This window comes from Simochromis diagramma, unplaced genomic scaffold, assembly GCF_900408965.1.
Source record: "Simochromis diagramma unplaced genomic scaffold, fSimDia1.1 OVJJ01000205.1, whole genome shotgun sequence".
Lineage (NCBI taxonomy): Eukaryota > Metazoa > Chordata > Actinopteri > Cichliformes > Cichlidae > Simochromis > Simochromis diagramma.
The window spans coordinates 8065878-8084876 of NW_024386782.1; the positions used below are offsets into that span (position 1 = coordinate 8065878).

The window sequence follows — 18999 nt, forward strand, 5'->3', positions numbered from 1 at the left end:
TTCTGATTGTGTCGCACTCTAGTTTTTAATGTTTATATGCGCTTTTATGTTAAATTTCTTTAAATGTAAATGGAAGAAGATTGTGAGCTATTCAGGGAATCATAACGAAAACCTCATTATAAAATATTAACAAAAGGAAAACCTAAATAAAGACACTACCCTGCCATTACCACACACACACACACACACACACACACACAATAATAAAAAAAACCGCTTAAAAAAAGAACAATAAAATATTACACTGTTAAAGATTACATTTTTGAACATAAGTGTAGAGTTTTAGAAAGTCCTAAAATGTTTATTCATCGTTAAAACAACCAAACACATTTTAAGAGAGACATGATATGGTAACAGCATAGCAGCAGTGATGCTAATTCAGTGCGTTTCAGTTTTACTTTTATATAGTACAATATTACATACAGACGTTCACATGGCTTCACAGGCATAACAAACGTTATCAGATTTGATATCATCTTTGAACAGTTTCTTTTAAAACAGATTTGCCTGTTAGTTTATAAATTCAGTGGCTTATGTTTTAATGGTCACATATTTTATATGAAATTTCAAAATAACTCTCCAAAGTGCGTTCCAAGATGGCTGCTGAGTGGTGTTTAAAAGTATCGCTTTCGGTGGGATTCTTGGAAAATAGGTTACTGAAGTAGGGTTGCTGTGTCTATAATCGCCTAAAAACATAAAAAATACAATTTGAATTTTAAATTAATCCCACCTTTGAGAAAAATAATGTGTTTTAAAAAAATAAAAAAGTACCTAATTTCACATGAATCGTAGGAGACCTCCCCGTGCAGCTAAACAGCTGCTGCTCTTGAATGTAACTCGCCCTTCCCGAGCGTACAGGCCCCCTTGTTGCTAAGCAACCTTCGAAGAAGATTGACAGCAACTTTAGTTGATTCATTCGAAGAAAACTTTAAAGAAGGGGCAAGTTGTATTTGTTGCTGGTCAGCTGCGAGGTGTTTAATTCAGAAGAGCAGTATCACAGTTTAAGACAGTTCTCTGATGGCTGCCAGCCAGAAGCGTATTAATACAAGTAAGTTGATAGCCATTCATTTTTCCGCTTTCACTTTGTGCCATGACAACGACCTCCCCTAGCTCATTAATTTGTCATTAGCTCAGTTAATTAAACGTTAACTTAACGTTAGCTAAAAGAGCGGCATCCGGGGATGAGTGAAGGTATCAACTTGCAGTTAGCGCAACTTTGACCCAAAGTTCAACGACAGGAATTAAATCTATTATAACAGAAATATTTAGCTACCAATTATATTTTTTTGTTTTTTGGAGCTAAAGATCCAGGTTTAGATTAGACAATGAAGGTTAACTGATGTCTCTCCCGCTTTTACAGTGCGCTGAAAAGTTGCTTTAGAGTCAGCGATGTGTTCTTTTTAATACATTTTGGGAAAGTTGCAGCAATGCCGGACGTGGAACCCCTCAGATTCCCATCCAGGGAAGGACGACCAAGTCAACAAGGTGAGAAGAGAAGCGATGCACCTGCAAATAAATCCACTTTAACTCTACACATTCTCTGTTACAACAAGCAGTCTAAATTAATAACGTTGTGGATGTGTTTTTTTTACGCTAACACCTTGTTTAAATGTAGAGGCTTGTTATGTGTTAGGCAGTCTTCCAGGCAGTGCTTAAGCATCTGCACCACTCAGAGCTATTAAAATGCTGTGTAAATGTAATGATATTTAATGATGTTGAAGAAATGTCACTATCTAACATCATTGGCAAAAATGGCACTGCAAGTGAGGCTCACATGGGCCTCCTCTGTGGCTATAATACACCCTGCCAGTATGATTTAGAGCTAATTCAGCCCACCACTGACATATTGCCTTAGCACCTTCCTACCCAACTTCAGAGTGTATTATTCATCTCAGCTGTTCAGCAGCAGATGGTCTTCTTTTTAGTTTTTCCCTTTTTCCCCCCAGTCTCTTTACTTAGTCTGAGCTACTTCACTCAGAAGCTGTTCTGGAAGCATCATGATAAGATAACTGGTCTCAGTCACGTGGAAAAGGTTGCAGATGTCACTGTCTCAGTCTTTTTGTTGTTGAGACGACTTGCAAACCCCTCGAGGGCATACACTTTCTCCTGTGAAGCATAGGTAAGGTTGGTCAGTGTCCGTGTTACCTTACTTAATAGACGTCTTTGGATTTTCTTGCTGTTTTTGGCTTTTAATAACAAAAATGTATTTTATGCTTGACTAAATTAAACCCCAATTAAAAAAATATTTCCTCTGGTGGACAGCTAATACTGTCAGGGTTTGGCTTTGTTGTGCTTTGGATTCTTGTTTAGTATTTATTGAGATTTTGGTTCTTGTTTTGATTAGACCCTTGTCTTTGTAATGTGTTTATTCGCTCTCTGTGTTCTATTGTTTTCCCCCTCACTCCTCATTGTTATTATTATCATTATCATTATTTTTGATTACTATTGAAGGTTTGCCTTTTCACTGGGTCTTACATCATGCTTTTGGGTCTTCTCTACACCATACAACCTGACTGAAGCCAATTTTCTCTTTATACATAGGAAAAACCCTGGGGGCATTTGTTGTTGCATATGGGCTTCACCTGTTTATCACATCTAAAGGACTGGAACCACAATCCAGCTATGACTTTCAGCCTACATTGGTGCTTGTGTGCCCCGAAGGTTAACAAGAAAAGGTCTGCTATAGCTCACCTGTTTGACTGGGTGACCCACATGCTAAAAGCCTGCAGGGGCCTGGGTTTAAGTCTGCCCTGCACCACTCCCCCTTGCTCTCAACCCTACTTTCCTGTTTGATCTTTACTAACATTAAAAAAAAATTAAAGGCTAAGAAGAAAAGATTTAACAGGTTCTCTCAGATCAAGGAGAGCTCAGAAGATGTCTTGGTCTGCTCAGACTTGACCTAAGTCATACAAACTAATGGATGAGACCAACCAGTGGAGATTTTAACTCCCCCCCCCCCCCCCCCCAAAAGTGGGACCCTGTGAGTTTTTGTCCATGGCATCACTGTACTCCCCTTTTCCCCTTCTTCTCTTTCCACTCTTTACTCACTGACTGGTCACAGCATCTTCCTGAGAATGGTTATCCTTGAAATCTCATCCTGTTAAAAGCGAGTTCTTACTCCCCCCTGTCACCAAGTGCTTGCTGATAGGGGATCATCTGATCACTCTAATTGGCTCTAAAGCCATTTTACACAACTGTTGCTATGAACTGGCGGTATATAAATAAAGTTTGACTGAATAACATGTGCTCATTGTTGCATAATTACAGAGTCAAAGAGCCTTGGGCAGTAAATCAGTTGTTGTGGTCATGAAAAATGTTTTGTACTGAGAAAATGCTTTAGGTTTTAAAAGTAAAGAGAGCGTGCTTTCAAAAAAGGCAACAAATACTTTTCACTTCAAAGTGCAGTAAATAGGATGACTGCCTTTAATACAACACACAGGTTGCACCCAGTTGGCCTTTACTGAGATCAAGATTATTTAATACAAATACTCACAGACTCTGAAAGAATAGTGTATTCTATAGGCTTAAAAAAGAAAAGAAACTTTCACTTTTATTTAAGCAGATTTCTTTGAAATGTTTTTTCAGATTAAAAATAAGTAAATAATTGTGAACTAAACTGGGACAGTCTGGAATTGGAAGTGAATTTGGACTTCTGTGGAGATGTAAAGGAAAAGTAAAGGGAAAAGGCTGTGCAGAAAACCAAAGCAGCAGACATCACAGTCACTGTTTTATTTCAGTTATATTGTTTTAAAAATGGGTTGAACTGGTGCCACAGTTCTTTGAATTAAGGGCATCTTGTTGTCTATTGTCTCTTCATATAATCCTAGACTAACTTGATAATGTTAAAGTTTGGTATCTTACTGACTCTTTGGTCTTCTAATGCCTTCTGCTGATGCACTGAACTCAGCCAGGAGAAAATAAGATATAAATAAGAATATAAACATTTACAACTCAATCTTAGCTGCGCTTATGCACAGTATACCAAAAATGAATGAATGTTTCCTAGAAAGTGTAACTCGTTTTTTTTCTGTGACTGCTAATTAATCACTGATTAAAACTAAGTCCCAGCGTCACAGAAACATTCGAGCCTACACTGTACTGTTGTAATAGACACCAGGATCCATTTTTACATATAGTGTAGTCAAGTGAATTTACTGTATGTTTGGAATGAATTTGTAGTAACGCTGTATGTTAAGAGGCAGTGTGCAGTCTAATTTTTAAAAACAGCATCACTTTAGTCTTTATTCATCTGAACTAGCTTATCAAAAGTCTTTCTTCAATACTTGTGCAGGTTCGTAAACTGCACCGCTTTGTGACAGCCAGATGGCGTCCTTTCACCACCAAGATTTGCACCCTTTGGTTTGTGTTGAGACACTGAAAGGACTTCTCTGTTCTCTCACTGATGCTCCCAGTATTTTGCAGTCTGTAAAACTAGAATCAAAGTGCAAGTAAAGAAGCACACAACAGCTTTCACAGCCAAATACATTTTATTAATTACTTTTCCAAAATTAATTAATTCATTTGAGCGAGTGTTTGCTTCAAATAAACAGAGTCTATTCATAAAGAAAAAGAGATAAACTGTGTTGTAGCTATTTAATATTTAATATATAGTGTATGGATTGTAGATGTGGTTGGCCTTTTACTGACCGTATGCTGTTTTATCTGTCTCAAGATCAAGTAGATCTTCAAGCTGTTTGCTCTGGTAGACGTCGCACCTGTGCTTTGCTCAACAGTCCTTCACCATGGGTCAACAGCATTATCTACCATATCCAAGAGATGAAGATGACAGTGGAAAACAGGTGTCAGCAGGTAAAATAATGGCATCGAGTGGTCCAACAGGTGGGAGATTGTAACAAAAATATCCTGATAGGTGTTAAAAGAAACTGAAAGATGCATTTTCCCTTTCATTTTGTGGCAGTCTGGAAGATATCAATCACAAGCTAAATACAGCAAAACTTTAAGGTGAAGTATTTCATTATTTTTAAATATGAAATGAAATATGAAATGAAATGAAGTATGAAATGTGACATGAGGTCAACTTGTTTTGTCAGATTTCAATCCAGAGACTCAGATTCTGACTCTGTGATGTCTACAGATTTGTATGTTGAAGGCTTTGCAATTTGTGCAAGAGGTAAACGTGTAGATTAGATAGCTTTGGGAATCTGACTTTACATATTTATTGTTGTATTGTTTATGTTGTTGAAATATAAGTTTTCTGTTCCATAGAAAGTTGTCCATTATCTCCACTACTGAAGAAAATAAATGATGTCCTCAGCGAGGTTGTGTATCTGATTGAGCGGCTGGAGGCTGATCGGCAGCATGCAGAGGAAGCCCTGCTTAAAGAGAAAAAAAGGAAGAGGTTTTTGGAGAGCAAAGTGGACAGTATTTCACTGTGGGGGCAAAAAGAGCATGCTTATGTTGTGCAGAAAGGTCAGTGACCATGAGGTGTCACATCCTCATAGAACTGCTTGCTGCTTCTTGTGATGTAGCCGATTTTCTTTTTCTTCTTAAACTCACTGAGTAAGCTTTTTAATTAATTTTTGACTATTACACTTTTAGAACACGAGGCTTGCATTAGAGATATCACTGAATTAAAGTGGCAGCTGAAAGTGGAAAGAGAGAAACTTGACCAAGCCCGAGAGAAACTGTCACACACCGAGGGGTTGAATCAGCGCCTACACAAGGACATCAGTTTTGCCAAAAAACAAGTTCCAATTGTGAAGGAAAAAATCGACCTCCAGAAAGACCTCGTAAATGAGATCGACGCTAAACAAGCGGAGGTAGGCTGTAATAGGATTTATTTGTAATTTCAAACAAACATCTGCACATTTTCAATATGCAATATTGGTAGAAGATTAAGATTCGTGGAGTTATTTTCCCAAGAATTCTACAAATGTGTTGTTAACACAGCACAAATATGTGAAAGTACAAAATCCAGGCAAGATTAATGTGCTTTTATGTTACACTTCAGAATGAAAAATAACAACTGAGTTGCATTTTGGGTGATTTTATTGATCGTGTTTAGTCACTGGAACTTGGGTTTGCAACTGTAGTTTACAGGTGTGGAAGGGTAAAGTTTTTTTCATTCATTTTGACTACTACAGTATAAGAGCACTTGTCATATTCTGGGTGTTCATGTAAAACCTAAAAAGTTGCACCATGATTCTAGTTTTTGTAGCTCACTTTCAGTAGCCTGTGAGTTCTTCTGTATTTCTATTTGTGATTCACAAATAGGGAAACGCTCTGGGTTGCATGCTTGTTGATGTATTTATCCACTTTCTATATAAAATGAAATTTTAATTTGTTAGTGATATTCATGATCCTCAAAGAGTGAATCGTGTTCATTTACATTTTCCACTTGCCACTTTCTATAGTTTATGATTGAATTAAACAGTGCGACCAAATTCAACCTAATCTGTGCTTAAAGCCTAGTGCTTATGTGCAGATGTGCTTTTACTTTGTGCAGAAAGGAAATGATTGGATGACAAAAAGTTTCAATATGTAAAAGCCCTTCTAAGCGTGCAGTCAGGCTTTTAGCAGTGGATCCTGTTGGTAAAAGACTCACAGTATGATTTCATAACAGTTTCATGTTTTCTTTTATTGTATATAAATGTGTGAAATTCATCATGAAACATATTTCTGAAAAATACTAATCCCATGACTCACGCTCTTCTTTAGGCTAATGACGTTCGCTCAAAAATACAGCATGATCTCCTGTTAGCCCAGAATAGGTTTAAAAACATGGAGCTGGCTGCTAAAAAAGAGAAGATATCAGCAGACCAAGAGCTACTGGCACTGAAGAATACTCTGGCAAAAAAACTGTGAGTATCCACTGAAACACACTAGAAACACATTAGAATAGATCTTCAATTAAAAGTCTTCCTTTCAAAGTCACTTTTATTCTTGTAGTTTTAACCTTTTTCATTGAATGTAATTATCTTTCTATGATTTTTTTTTTTTTTTTAAATGTTTATTATGGGCGTCTGTCTGAGAAGTTGAGAATACTTTATGGGATACCCCAGGCTTCTGTTTGGTCCTAAATGTTTTCTCCCAGGGCTATTTGCTGATGATACCAAACTTTCCAGCTAAATATTTAAATGACTATAAATAATATATAAATATTTAAAAAAATACCTTCGGTTTGAGGCTAAAATATCTTTACACTGAGTTTAAACTCTTCAGGTACGACAACATATTGTTCGTGCATTCATTTTTAGCCATGTTTAAAAAAAATTTCATATCCAGATATATTCTTTTCATTTGCCTTAATGTCATATAGCTAAACATATTTTGAACCTTGTGGTTATTCTAGGTTCATCTTTGTTTTGTACATATATAAATTCTTTTCTTTTTATTATGGGAAAATAATATTGATGTCCTGATACACTAAAATAATTATATAATACTTATACACATATATAGAATTATATATAACTGATTTTTTGAATGAGGGCATATTCCTAGACAAAATTGTGTTTTATTTTTTTTCCAGGGAAAGTTTAAATCAGTTGAAGATGATGGATGATGGTCTACATGATGAAATAAAGGATGCTGAAAAGACCATTGCTCTTGCAGAAGAGAAGTGTGCACTTATAACTCAGTGTATCCCTGAGATGATGGAGCTAGAGAAAACTGAAACCGACACAGTAAGTCACACAGTCCATATTTATACTAATTATTAGCACTTAGGAGTAATGATATTAATGTTTTTCCCCCTGTTGTTTGTTGAACCTTTTTTATAGATTGCACAGTTAAATGTTCAAATTGAGGGTGAAATACATACGAATAAGAAGTTACAAGAAAAACTAATTTCCCTGCAAGAAGATATTGCGAAAACTGTAAGTAGAACCACAAAAATGTTACAAAGTCACGAATACTCTGCACATCTCCTCATCATTTAAGAGGCCCTATTGCTACCTATGTTTGTCATAATGGCTCACTTGGTAAGACTGTATGCAGTGTTAGCCACAGAATTATCTGCGTTGTCCCCAAACCCTAGCATAAAAAAATGAATCTAAAAACTGAAATCAGTGCAAGTGGAAGAAAATGGACAGTGCAAAGTTTATAGTCTAAGAAGTTTGAAATCGGTTAAAATTCTGAGTTCCCCAAGCTTTTGAGGCTCTACTAGTAAGGAAGGTGCATGATTTTCCTTTTTACAGTATAAGCTAGTATCACCAAACCTAAAAAAAAGCCACCAGCTACTTTATAGCCATTCCTATAGAAGTTATGTGCATGTTTTTCCATAAATGTAATTATCCTTCAGAGTCAATGAGCAATGACTGTTACAGAGTTATACGTCTTATATATTCCCAGTAGAAAAGCAGGAAAAGCAGTTTCCTTTAACACATTCAGACAAACTCTTCCAGAATCTTTGTCGCTTTGTACTCTGCCATTAAAAATGAGTAGTGTGCTCCTTTTTTTCTCTGCAATTGAAACAAATATCAAGAACATTTCACTTAAAACCATGAGTATAAAATAAGTTTGCGTTAACACTGGTCCATGAAGTTCGTCTTTCCATGTTATCCACAGAAACTGAATGGGGAAGCAGAAGTCTCCCGCATAGAAGAACAACTCGAATCAAAACGCAAAACTTTTGCAGCTCTCCGTAAAGAAAACATACAGTATGAACAGAGTGTGGAAAACTACAAGACAAAAATTTTGGAGAGGTACCATGGAAAAGCCAGAACATGCATCACCTTTTCATAAATATCATTACTGTGTACAGTAGTCCTCGTGTGTGTATGACGTTACTTCACTGGGTGATTTTTGTTAGCGAGAAAGGAGTGAAGCAGATGTGTGAGGAGAGGAAACAGATGCTCCAGAAAATCAGTGACAATGACGAGAAGTGGGAAAGGGCCGAGGAAGAAGTGACCCAAGTTGTATCCCGGCACAGTGTCATTCAAGCTGAGCTCGAAGAACAAGAGCAGCTAACCTTCGCAGAGAAAGAGAGGGCCAGGGTCAGTGGCAACATATGTATAATGCTCATGGGTTACAGTGTAAAATGTGAGACCACATCCTCTTTGTATGCTCTTTCTGTGCTCTACAGACAGAGATTGAAAACCTGAGGAAAGACCTGACAGGTCAGAGGACTACCCTGGAACAACTTAAGGTATATTTATGAGGTGTTTCAGAAGTAAAGTTTAGTCAGTTTGATCGACTTTGTGCATTCCCATTTCCTGGTGTTGTTTACACCTGTTGAGGTCAGTGTGATGACATTCTGGCTTTCATGTTTCTATTCCATCAGACTCAGTGTGCAGATCTCGATGAACAACTTAAACAACAGCAAAGGAAATCAATGCTGACGAATCAGCAACTTCAGAAAGAATTTGAAGATGCATCCTCAGTGACAAAAGCCCTGGAGACAAAAATGGAGGTAGCAGAATAACTTTATAGTAGTTGAGGAACATTTCAAAAGTTTAAGCAGGTACATTTGTAACTATTCTTTTTTTAAAATAGGAAATTAAAAAAATGATAGACAATTTGGAAAGGATTTCATGTGAACACAGGAAGACATTAATCAACCTTAAGAATGAGAAAGACCTCCAATGTGATCATCTGAAAGCTGCTCAGGTAAGAAGGACAAGGGTGCATGAAGCAGGTTGCTAAGTCAGGTTTACTCTGTAAAGCTCATTGAGGCCAAAGCTAGTCATGGCTATGTATCAAAACAATCTCTTTCTTTCAACAAAATAGGGTTTAGACTTTTTGTAAATTCATGCACCTCTTTGTTTACAGGATTTACACAGTGCTGCTGTACAGAAATATGATGACACTGTGGGAAGGATGAGTGACCTTATGAATAAAAGTGAGGAATACCGGGATGCTTCAGATAAAATGGAAAAAATAGCTGAAAACATCCCAGAAGTCACAGCAGAACTTCAGTAAGTTGTGCTAGGTGTAATATCTTAGAGTGAGGAAAGGAAGAAAAAAGGCTAATATACAACCTCCTTAGTACTTTGACTTAAATGCTCAAAAATTGTGCCACCTTTAAAAAAAAACAAAACATAATTATTGCAATTATTAAGCTTTATGTGATTTGATGTGTTTGATTTCTCCTTCCAGGAGTGTTTTTGATGTGCTGGAGTTCAGAAACAAATCAGCTGCTCTCATTATGAGCACCTTGCAGTTTGATATTAATAACTGCCAACAACGAACACAGCGATCCATGCAGACACACACCGCTCATGTTACAGCAAGAAAAAAGCAAATGGAAGACACCAAGGTAAAAAAAAAAGAAAAAAGAAAAATGTTTTTCTCAATAACTCTCTGTTAATACATGACTTTTGTGTCAAATACTGTGAAATCAGAGACAAGCTGTAAAAAACATCTCATTGCTTATTTGTTTATGGATTAGTGTCAGCACATTGCTTGTCACAATACTTCCCTTAAGATACAGAGAAAAGAGCTGTGTGCAATTAAAATTACAAGCCACGGTCAATCTCGTTTAAGTGCTTTTTCCGCAAATGACAACTCACTGTTGTTATAGTCTTTTGTCTGGACGAATTTGATGATGCATGTCGTGGTGAGATGCGGTGTTCTTTTTTTGTTACCTGTAGGCCAACATTTTCAAGAGCAGTTTGAATGTAAGCCCACAGTTCACTACATCAAATAAGCATATAATCTGGACCTTGCTATATTTATGTCTGAAAATAAAATGTGACTCTGCTGTGCACAAAATGGCAAGCATTTGAACACTCCTTTGTAAGAGAAACCCCTATTTATTGTAAGGTTTTCATCTGCAGGATTATCAGCCCCAGCCAGAGCCTCTTTGCTGATGGGGGTTTCACATGGCTTATCTAATGTGAAATCGCCATGTGGTATATAGTTTCATTAAACGGTGATCAAGAATGCATTAGTTCAAAACAAGAAAAGGCAATGGAGCTTAAGCCGCCATGCATCCAAGTGCAGCAACTTTAAAGAAGTTGTTGGCGTGAGACAATTTAAGAATTAGAAGTCTTCCTCATAGACACAACTCCCATTAGCCAGATAAAAGTTAGTCATGCAAAAAAGGGTTTAGTCTTTTTCACTTGACAAAATAAGATGATATAACAACAATACTTCTCACTAAATAAAAAGATCAGAGACAAGACTGAGGTTCTAAGGAAATTGGTCACTAATCATTGGGACCAATATGAAACATGCATAATGTGTACAGTGGCAAAACATCACGGGGCGCGTGTGCATTCAGAAATCACAGTGCATGAAGCAGAATGATAGAAACCTTTATAAATGAGATTTTATTTAAAAATATGTGACCCCATCCCCCCTGTTCTTCAGAAACCGATGCAGGTTAGTATAACTAAAAGCTGCTGGAAGCATATGTGTTCGTTTTTGAGTATGTGGTTGTTGCACACGCAGGGTACATCAAGCTGAAATAGGTTAACTGGTTAGAAATCTGTGGTGATCTCTATTCAAAGCACACTGCACACACATGGAAGGCACCTATTTTTTTGATTTGATCAGGGCTTGTCGTCTGTCGAGGACAAAGTAAACAATGCAAACTGCCGACGCTATCAGTTTCTTATGGGCAATGAAGTGTAATTTGTTCCATTTACACTTCACAACAGCATCAGATGGGCTTTGTCAGTGCTGCATGGAGTAATTAAACCTGAAATCAATAGCAGGCATTTGTCATGTTTACAGCCCCTCTTTCTGCTGGGTTAAACTCATCACTTTAGTGCTGTTCTGTTTTACTGCAGAGACACACTTCATTATGTCTGCAGGTAGAGTTGAGATATTCACACCCTTATCCAGTACTCAGGAAACATTGTTCAAATGAAAAAGGGACATGCAGAGAGACGCATCCTCACTGTGATTTATTTGCTTGATTTCCCAGAAAAGCGTACGGCGCTGTATGGCCACTGTTTATGTCGCCTTATTTAACAACACAATTACAAACTGCCTATCGTACTATATACACACACACACGAAGCAGGTCAGTGGTGCAGCTTCTAAATGGTCAGCAGGGGCTTACTGTACAGCACTCAAAGTGCTCTATATTATATCTTGCTTCACTATATCTATATATAATCTTTTTTTTCTGTAGAGCTGTGAGAGTCTCTTAAACAAGAATCAGTGTAATTATTCAGTATCTATTTTGTATATGTAATGATGCTGCCAGTTCTCCTACAAGCAATCTGATGAATTAGCCCTACCGATACTTTGCATTTTTGTAAATTACTGTCAACAGTTGGAGGTGAAACACCATATTGGTGTCGGTGTTGATACCACCCTTATGAGTCAGTATAAGTATCACCCACTATGTAACTGCTAAAGTTTTATTGGTTAGTTTCACTATAATCTGTGGTTAAGTTGTTACATCAAAATAATTCCTGACTCCCACTGGAGTAAGGTATGCAGACTTAAGAAAACAAACAAACAAAGAAACTAGTATTGGGCAAGTATCCAATACTGACACACTTAATCTGAATCAATGTTTTAGATGGCAAAATGTTGAGGATGTAGTGCAGGTATGTCACAGTAGTTATAATACTGGTCTGCAGTATACTGTATGCTAATTTTGGGGGGAACTATTTCATAGTTACTGTAAACACTTAATATTTGATCCTGAACTTTTTTGCTCATGCTCTTTCAGGAAGCACTTAAAATTGCGCTAAAGGAAAACACACAGCTGGCAAGCCGGTATGAAGACCTTAGGAAGATTCTCATGGAGGCCAAACAGGAGTCCGTGTCTGCACTGAGTGAGAAAAACAGCGCACATAAATCTTTTCATTACTACACACAGGTACATTTTATATAACCTTGCTATCTGTTCCCCTCCTTCTTCTGTTATTGTTGTTTCATGACCTAAGACCTTTGCCTTATGTTCCTTCATGTTTTATTTGGTGGTATCCTACTTTGCACCAGACACCACTTCTTTGCATATAGGCAGTCATTTTAAGGTTTTAGTTTGGCAACCAGTAAGGAGGTTACTGCAGCAGTCTAATAATGAGATAACTCGAGTGGAGGAGGATGATGGATGTGACATAATGTAATGATAGTTTTTCCAGCAAGGGGAGTAAAGCAAGAGGTTGATGGTACATGTAAATACTATAACTTCAACATTTCCCTGATTATAGTTTTGTAAGGTGGCCAGAGGTGAAAAATCTTATCATCGTCGTGTTACAAATTTGCCCTGCACACCGCAGTAATTGGTGAAGGATCAGCAGCAAACACGGGTCAGGATCAGACAGTGCTAAAATAGCACTGGAGGTCTGACTAGTTGAGGGAGACAACTCAGCAGCATTTTACTGTTTAATCTTTATAGATTTTGACACTATTTAACTAGAATAGAATTACACATGACAAGCATAACACCAGGAAGAAGCCACACTGTTCCTGCAATGAAAAAATACATATTATTTGTTCCAAAAATGACTAATACCTTTACTTGAGCAATTCCTCATCTAACTGCATGAATGTTATCAAGTGAAAAATGCATGCAAAAATAAAATCCTGTGGACAGGATTTTCCACGCTCATGATCAAAGCCTGATTTTCTTTTACTCCGGATTCAGCCTTCACCATTTTTGTTTGTTTCAACTCCACACTTGTACAACAGCAGCCTCTCGGCTAGTGTTTTATGGCTAAATTTAGTTGTTTTTCTTTTTTATTATTTTGGTATAACAAGCTCATAATCAGCAATGTTTCTGAAATGTAGATGTCGGCCTAACACATTTAATCATTTAATCTGATTTATACAGACACATTCAAATGCATTTCCTTCCTGTTTTAAATTTCCAATTATCTGTATAATGCTTGCATATTGTGTCCCAGTTAGTACATATGTTACACAATGTGAGTGCTCTTAATTGATTTGTTTATAACTGGAGGCAACAAGGTAAATGCATTTAACATTGTCAGGATCATTTGAGAGATCAGTACATTAGTGCAAGTGAGTGAGATGCCAGTCATTTGTGTTTTTCAGAGTCCATAATCTCTTTTATTAAATTTAACTGAGGGGCACAGTGAAACTCATCTCTAAGGTATCACTGAAATATAGTTAGGTATGGAAACTGTGGGCAGTGACACAGTTTTTTTTATCATCTTCAAACCCTAAGCATAAATACTACTTTAACTGTCATGGAGGAATTTATATACCAAGCTTCACCTTTCAGTACTTTTAAAGTAATTGAATAGATATGCAATATTCTTTGGTTATTTTTTCACAAATTAAGCAGATAAAGGTTTTGGGTAGCCTGTGAAGCAACAATATGCAGTCAAAGGTCTGTTTGTCTCTGAGTACAAGTAAAACAGCTCACTCTTAGGCTGCAAAATAAATTGATCACAGTGATACTGAGAAAACTGAGATTGGCCAGATAAACCGGTTTGGTAAATTCTGAGGAAAAGAAAATACTGTTTAGGAAAAAATGAACGAAGAAAAACAACAGAAGAACATTTATCAGGAGGTAGTTATATAGTTATCCAAGTCTACCATAAAGAGAAGGGCAAGGGCAAATAAAGACTGTTCACCACAAGGTGAAAGCTATTAATCAGCCTCAAGAACACAAAAGGCTATATTATACTTAGCCAAAATAAATAAATAAAAGCCAGAGCAGTTCTGCAGCAACATTCACTGGACAGATGAAACCAAGATTAACCTGTACCAGAATATTGTAATGGAATGCTTGGGATAGTTTGTGATCCAGTCATAAAATATCACCTGTAAAACACACTGGAGGCCGTGTGACATATGTGCATGCACGATTTCTAGTAGCACTGGGTCACCAGTGTTTGCTGATGACGTCACTGAAACTAAAAGTATCTGGATTCATTCTAAAGTGGACAGAGCTAAATCCCCCTCAGATTTAGCCAAGTACTGCAGAGCTGGCTTTACAGTGCTTCACAGTAGAGACAGACAGTGATCCAAAGTATACTAAGAAAGCAGCCTAGCAGCTTCTGAAGGTAACTCACTTTACCTCTACTTTGTGGAGCTGCATGTCACTCCCTGAAAACAAAGTAAAAATTTGAAGCCTGGCAAAAAAAAAAAAGAAAGAAAAGAAAAAAGTCAGAGTTCAGGCAGTTAATTCATACCAAAGGAGATAAATGTTATTAACAATTATTGAAACCAAAATGTATTTATGTTGATTTGTTAAATAGCATTAAGCCCTTAAAATATGGGACTATATATATATAAAAAAGGACATTTCTCAGCCTTTAAGGTAGAACTTGAACCTTGAATTAAAGCTTAGAGTCTGTGTTTTATTGTGTCATTTTTAGTCTACTGTGGTGGTGTATTTGGGCAAAATAGTGAAAATTGTGCCACTATCCAAACATTTTGGGATCTAGCAGTATAATGCTGACAGTAGGCATCACTTGAAGTAGTTCAAGTGGCAAACCTAAAACAATCTTCACTTGGTGTTCAGGACAGCTGCTACATAGCAGAACATGTCTTAATATACAGGGAGTGCAGAATTATTAGGCAAGCTGTAGTTTTGAGGAATAATTTTATTATTGAACAACAACCATGTTCTCAATGAACCCAAAAAACTCATCAATATCAAAGCTGAATGTTTTTGGAAGTAGTTTTTAGTTTGTTTTTAGTTTTAGCTGTTTTAGGGGGATATCTGTGTGTGCAGGTGACTATTACTGTGCATAATTATTAGGCAACTTAACAAAAAACAAATATATACCCATTTCAATTATTTACTTTTACCAGTGAAACCAATATAACATCTCCACATTCACAAATATACATTTCTGACATTCAAAAATAAAACAAAAACAAATCAGCGACCAATATAGCCACCTTTCTTTGCAAGGACACTCAAAAGCCTGCCATCCATGGATTCTGTCAGTGTTTTGATCTGTTCACCATCAACATTGCGTGCAGCAGCAACCACAGCCTCCCAGACACTGTTCAGAGAGGTGTACTGTTTTCCCTCCTTGTAAATCTCACATTTGATGATGGACCACAGGTTCTCAATGGGGTTCAGATCAGGTGAACAAGGTGGCCATGTCATTAGTTTTTCTTCTTTTATACCCTTTCTTGCCAGCCACGCTGTGGAGTACTTGGACGCGTGTGATGGAGCATTGTCCTGCATGAAAATCATGTTTTTCTTGAAGGATGCAGACTTCTTCCTGTACCACTGCTTGAAGACGGTGTCTTCCAGAAACTGGCAGTAGGACTGGGAGTTGAGCTTGACTCCATCCTCAACCCGAAAAGGCCCCACAAGCTCATCTTTGATGATACCAGCCCAAACCAGTACTCCACCTCCACCTTGCTGGCGTCTGAGTCGGACTGGAGCTCTCTGCCCTTTACCAATCCAGCCACGGGCCCATCCATCTGGCCCATCAAGACTCACTCTCATTTCATCAGTCCATAAAACCTTAGAAAAACCAGTCTTGAGATATTTCTTGGCCCAGTCTTGACGTTTCAGCTTGTGTGTCTTGTTCAGTGGTGGTCGTCTTTCAGCCTTTCTTACCTTGGCCATGTCTCTGAGTATTGCACACCTTGTGCTTTTGGGCACTCCAGTGATGTTGCAGCTCTGAAATATGGCCAAACTGGTGGCAAGTGGCATCTTGGCAGCTGCACGCTTGACTTTTCTCAGTTTATGGGCAGTTATTTTGCGCCTTGGTTTTTCCCCACGCTTCTTGCGACCCTGTTGACTATTTTGAATGAAACGCTTGATTGGTCGATGATCACGCTTCAGAAGCTTTGCAATTTTGAGACTGCTGCATCCCTCTGCAAGATATCTCACTATTTTTGACTTTTCTGGGCCTGTCAAGTCCTTCTTTTGACCCATTTTGCCAAAGGAAAGGACGTTGCCTAATAATTATGCACACCTGATATAGGGTGTTGGTGTCATTAGACCACACCCCTTCTCATTACAGAGATGCACATCACCTAATATGCTTAATTGGTAGTAGGCTTTCGAGCCTATACAGCTTGGAGTAAGACAACATGCATGAAGAGGATGATGTGGACAAAATACTCATTTGCCTAATAATTCTGCACTCCCTGTACTGAGATATGCGGACAAATATAAAAGATTACAGCTAATATGAAGTTATTCCCCACGACATTGTCCATCCAAAGCCATACATGTAAAAACAGCTAAAACAAAGAAAGTTAAAGTGCAAAATATTGTAATTTTGACTTTCCCCCCTCCGGAGTCACATGGTAAAATGCAGGTTTATAATCATTATTAAGCTCATAAGCTGCTTTTTACTATATTTCATTGGACAAAGCACTTAGTGTTAATCTTATTTCTGTATATAGAGTGAATTGGTAACAACTACCTGCCTTTAATAGTAGTCAGCAGTGGAATATAAGTTACTATTCCATTTTATTTTACTTATATATATATATACACATTCCTAATAATTTATAGTCGTTTAATACTACAGGGCCATTGCCTAGATGAGCACTTTGTCCTAAGAGTTATACCTGGCCTTTGTTTGTAATGAATTATGGATTGAATTTGTTTTCCTTAACTAAATGATCACCGTTCTTTTAGCGTAATGTTGATTCTTTCTTTTTTTATTATTGAATTAATAATATAACAATAATAAAAGAGTCTGTATTCATTAAATTTATTGCCATTGTCAATCAAGACAGGTTAAAGCCTAAATTGGAGAAATTATTAGGCATATAAACGTGTAACTTTCTGAGCTAAATAATCATATTGCTTTAACACCAGTACAGATGCACAAATATTCTAGATTTTAACTATTACAGTCAGTCTCACAACACAAAATAAAGCACATATGTGGTATGAAAAGTGAATTATATTTATTAACTGACTAATGAAGACTCATTTAATTAATCTAATATTAGAGTTGGTAGTTTTTCTTTTAAAGACAGAAATTTCGTCATGTCAAATGTATTTACATTAGAATGCTCATGAAAAAGTGTAAAGACATTCAAGTATTCCTAATTTGTAGTTGTATATTAAAAGATACATGATTAATTAACATCTTATAGCGTGTCCCAGCATCTCTGTTATCAATATCCTTTTGAATCTACTGTACATGTAAGCACAGCGTTGTTTATGTAGAGGCTTTCAGCTCCTGGGTTTTAACAGGGTACACCATAAAGAGCATTCTTGTTATTGTCTTTTCTTCAGGAGCTGATGACTGAGCTAATTCGCTTTAGTTTTCAATGCACTGGGGAACACATTGCCAAGCAATGATAAGCTTTGTAGGAAGAGTAGAGAGATGGAGGGGGAAGAAAAGCAATGGCATCTATCAGAATTTAAACCTCTTTGCTTGAAACTGTGTTCAAATAATAAAGCAAGCAGCATGTCTTTCCAAGAGACTAGGAATAATTTCTGGTTTCAGTGGGGGGTTCATGACTCTGTGTGTATGTGTAAAATATGTCTTGAGGGGATTGGTATAAAGTTAAACTGGGTGAAGTAGAAATATTTTACTCATCAGCTTTGCAGTCACAGAGTTTGCCTCGGCTAGAACAAAACTGCTGAAGCATTTAGAGAAAATTAACCCCCCATCCTGGCAGCCAGATGTGACTGGATTCTGATGAGTGCACACGAGTGGGCAGAGAAACCAAGAGACTGTGAAATTCCTGTCAGGCCCGTGTACTGCAGAATGGGCTATTGACTGCTTTCTCTATTCCCCTCCATCATTCTTCTTGAACACTGCCATTAATTTCCTCTCCTGCCTTACCAATTCCTTTTCTCTGCCTTCTCTCCCCCTAGCTCTCTTTGTTGCAGAAGAGGATGCACAAAGCTTTGGTGAAATACTTCAAACAACGCAGCCTCTACAGCCAGGCTGAACTGGACCGGTGCCAGGCTCTTTCTCAAGAGACCGACTGGAAAATAAAAACAGCCCAGGTATTTGTACATATACATGTAAAACAGGCTGGAAAACTGCACCGACTGTCACCATTCATTTAAATGGCAAATCCTTTTATTCAACTTTCATCCCGGTCTAGGTATTCTACCGGATGGCAGCATATTCTTTTGCATACTACAGTAACTCCATGTTATGCTTGGCATTGTTTGAGCCTCATCCGGCTAGTCAGTTGCCTTGTGTCTTCTTTGCC

General features: G+C 37.4%; 1 protein-coding gene across 9 annotated transcripts in view; it reads left to right on the forward strand.

Moving 5' to 3' along the window:
* The first annotated feature begins 847 nt into the window (after positions 1–847).
* Positions 848–18999, forward strand: part of LOC120726725 (coiled-coil domain-containing protein 178) — a 28911-nt gene continuing 10759 nt past the window's right edge. For 2 of the 9 annotated variants that reach the window (XR_005694378.1, XR_005694379.1), the window contains exons 1-19: positions 852–1048; positions 1361–1485; positions 4673–4809; positions 4919–4962; positions 5052–5131; positions 5212–5430; positions 5560–5780; positions 6679–6821; positions 7493–7646; positions 7743–7838; positions 8530–8666; positions 8774–8957; positions 9047–9109; positions 9245–9373; positions 9457–9570; positions 9733–9878; positions 10060–10219; positions 12593–12698; positions 18653–18787. Coding sequence is in view for 7 of the 9 variants with exons in the window: in XM_040020585.1 (XP_039876519.1) it covers positions 1428–1485; positions 4673–4809; positions 4919–4962; positions 5052–5131; positions 5212–5430; positions 5560–5780; positions 6679–6821; positions 7493–7646; positions 7743–7838; positions 8530–8666; positions 8774–8957; positions 9047–9109; positions 9245–9373; positions 9457–9570; positions 9733–9878; positions 10060–10219; positions 12593–12742; positions 18653–18787 (2370 nt within the window). In the remaining 2 variants the exon portion in view is untranslated. Of the gene's footprint in view, positions 1049–1078; positions 1192–1360; positions 1486–1946; positions 2120–2541; positions 2676–4672; positions 4810–4918; positions 4963–5051; positions 5132–5211; positions 5431–5559; positions 5781–6678; positions 6822–7492; positions 7647–7742; positions 7839–8529; positions 8667–8773; positions 8958–9046; positions 9110–9244; positions 9374–9456; positions 9571–9732; positions 9879–10059; positions 10220–12592; positions 12743–18652; positions 18788–18999 lie in introns of those variants that run through there. The other 7 variants (XM_040020623.1, XM_040020585.1, XM_040020605.1 and 4 more) reach the window with 7 other exon arrangements.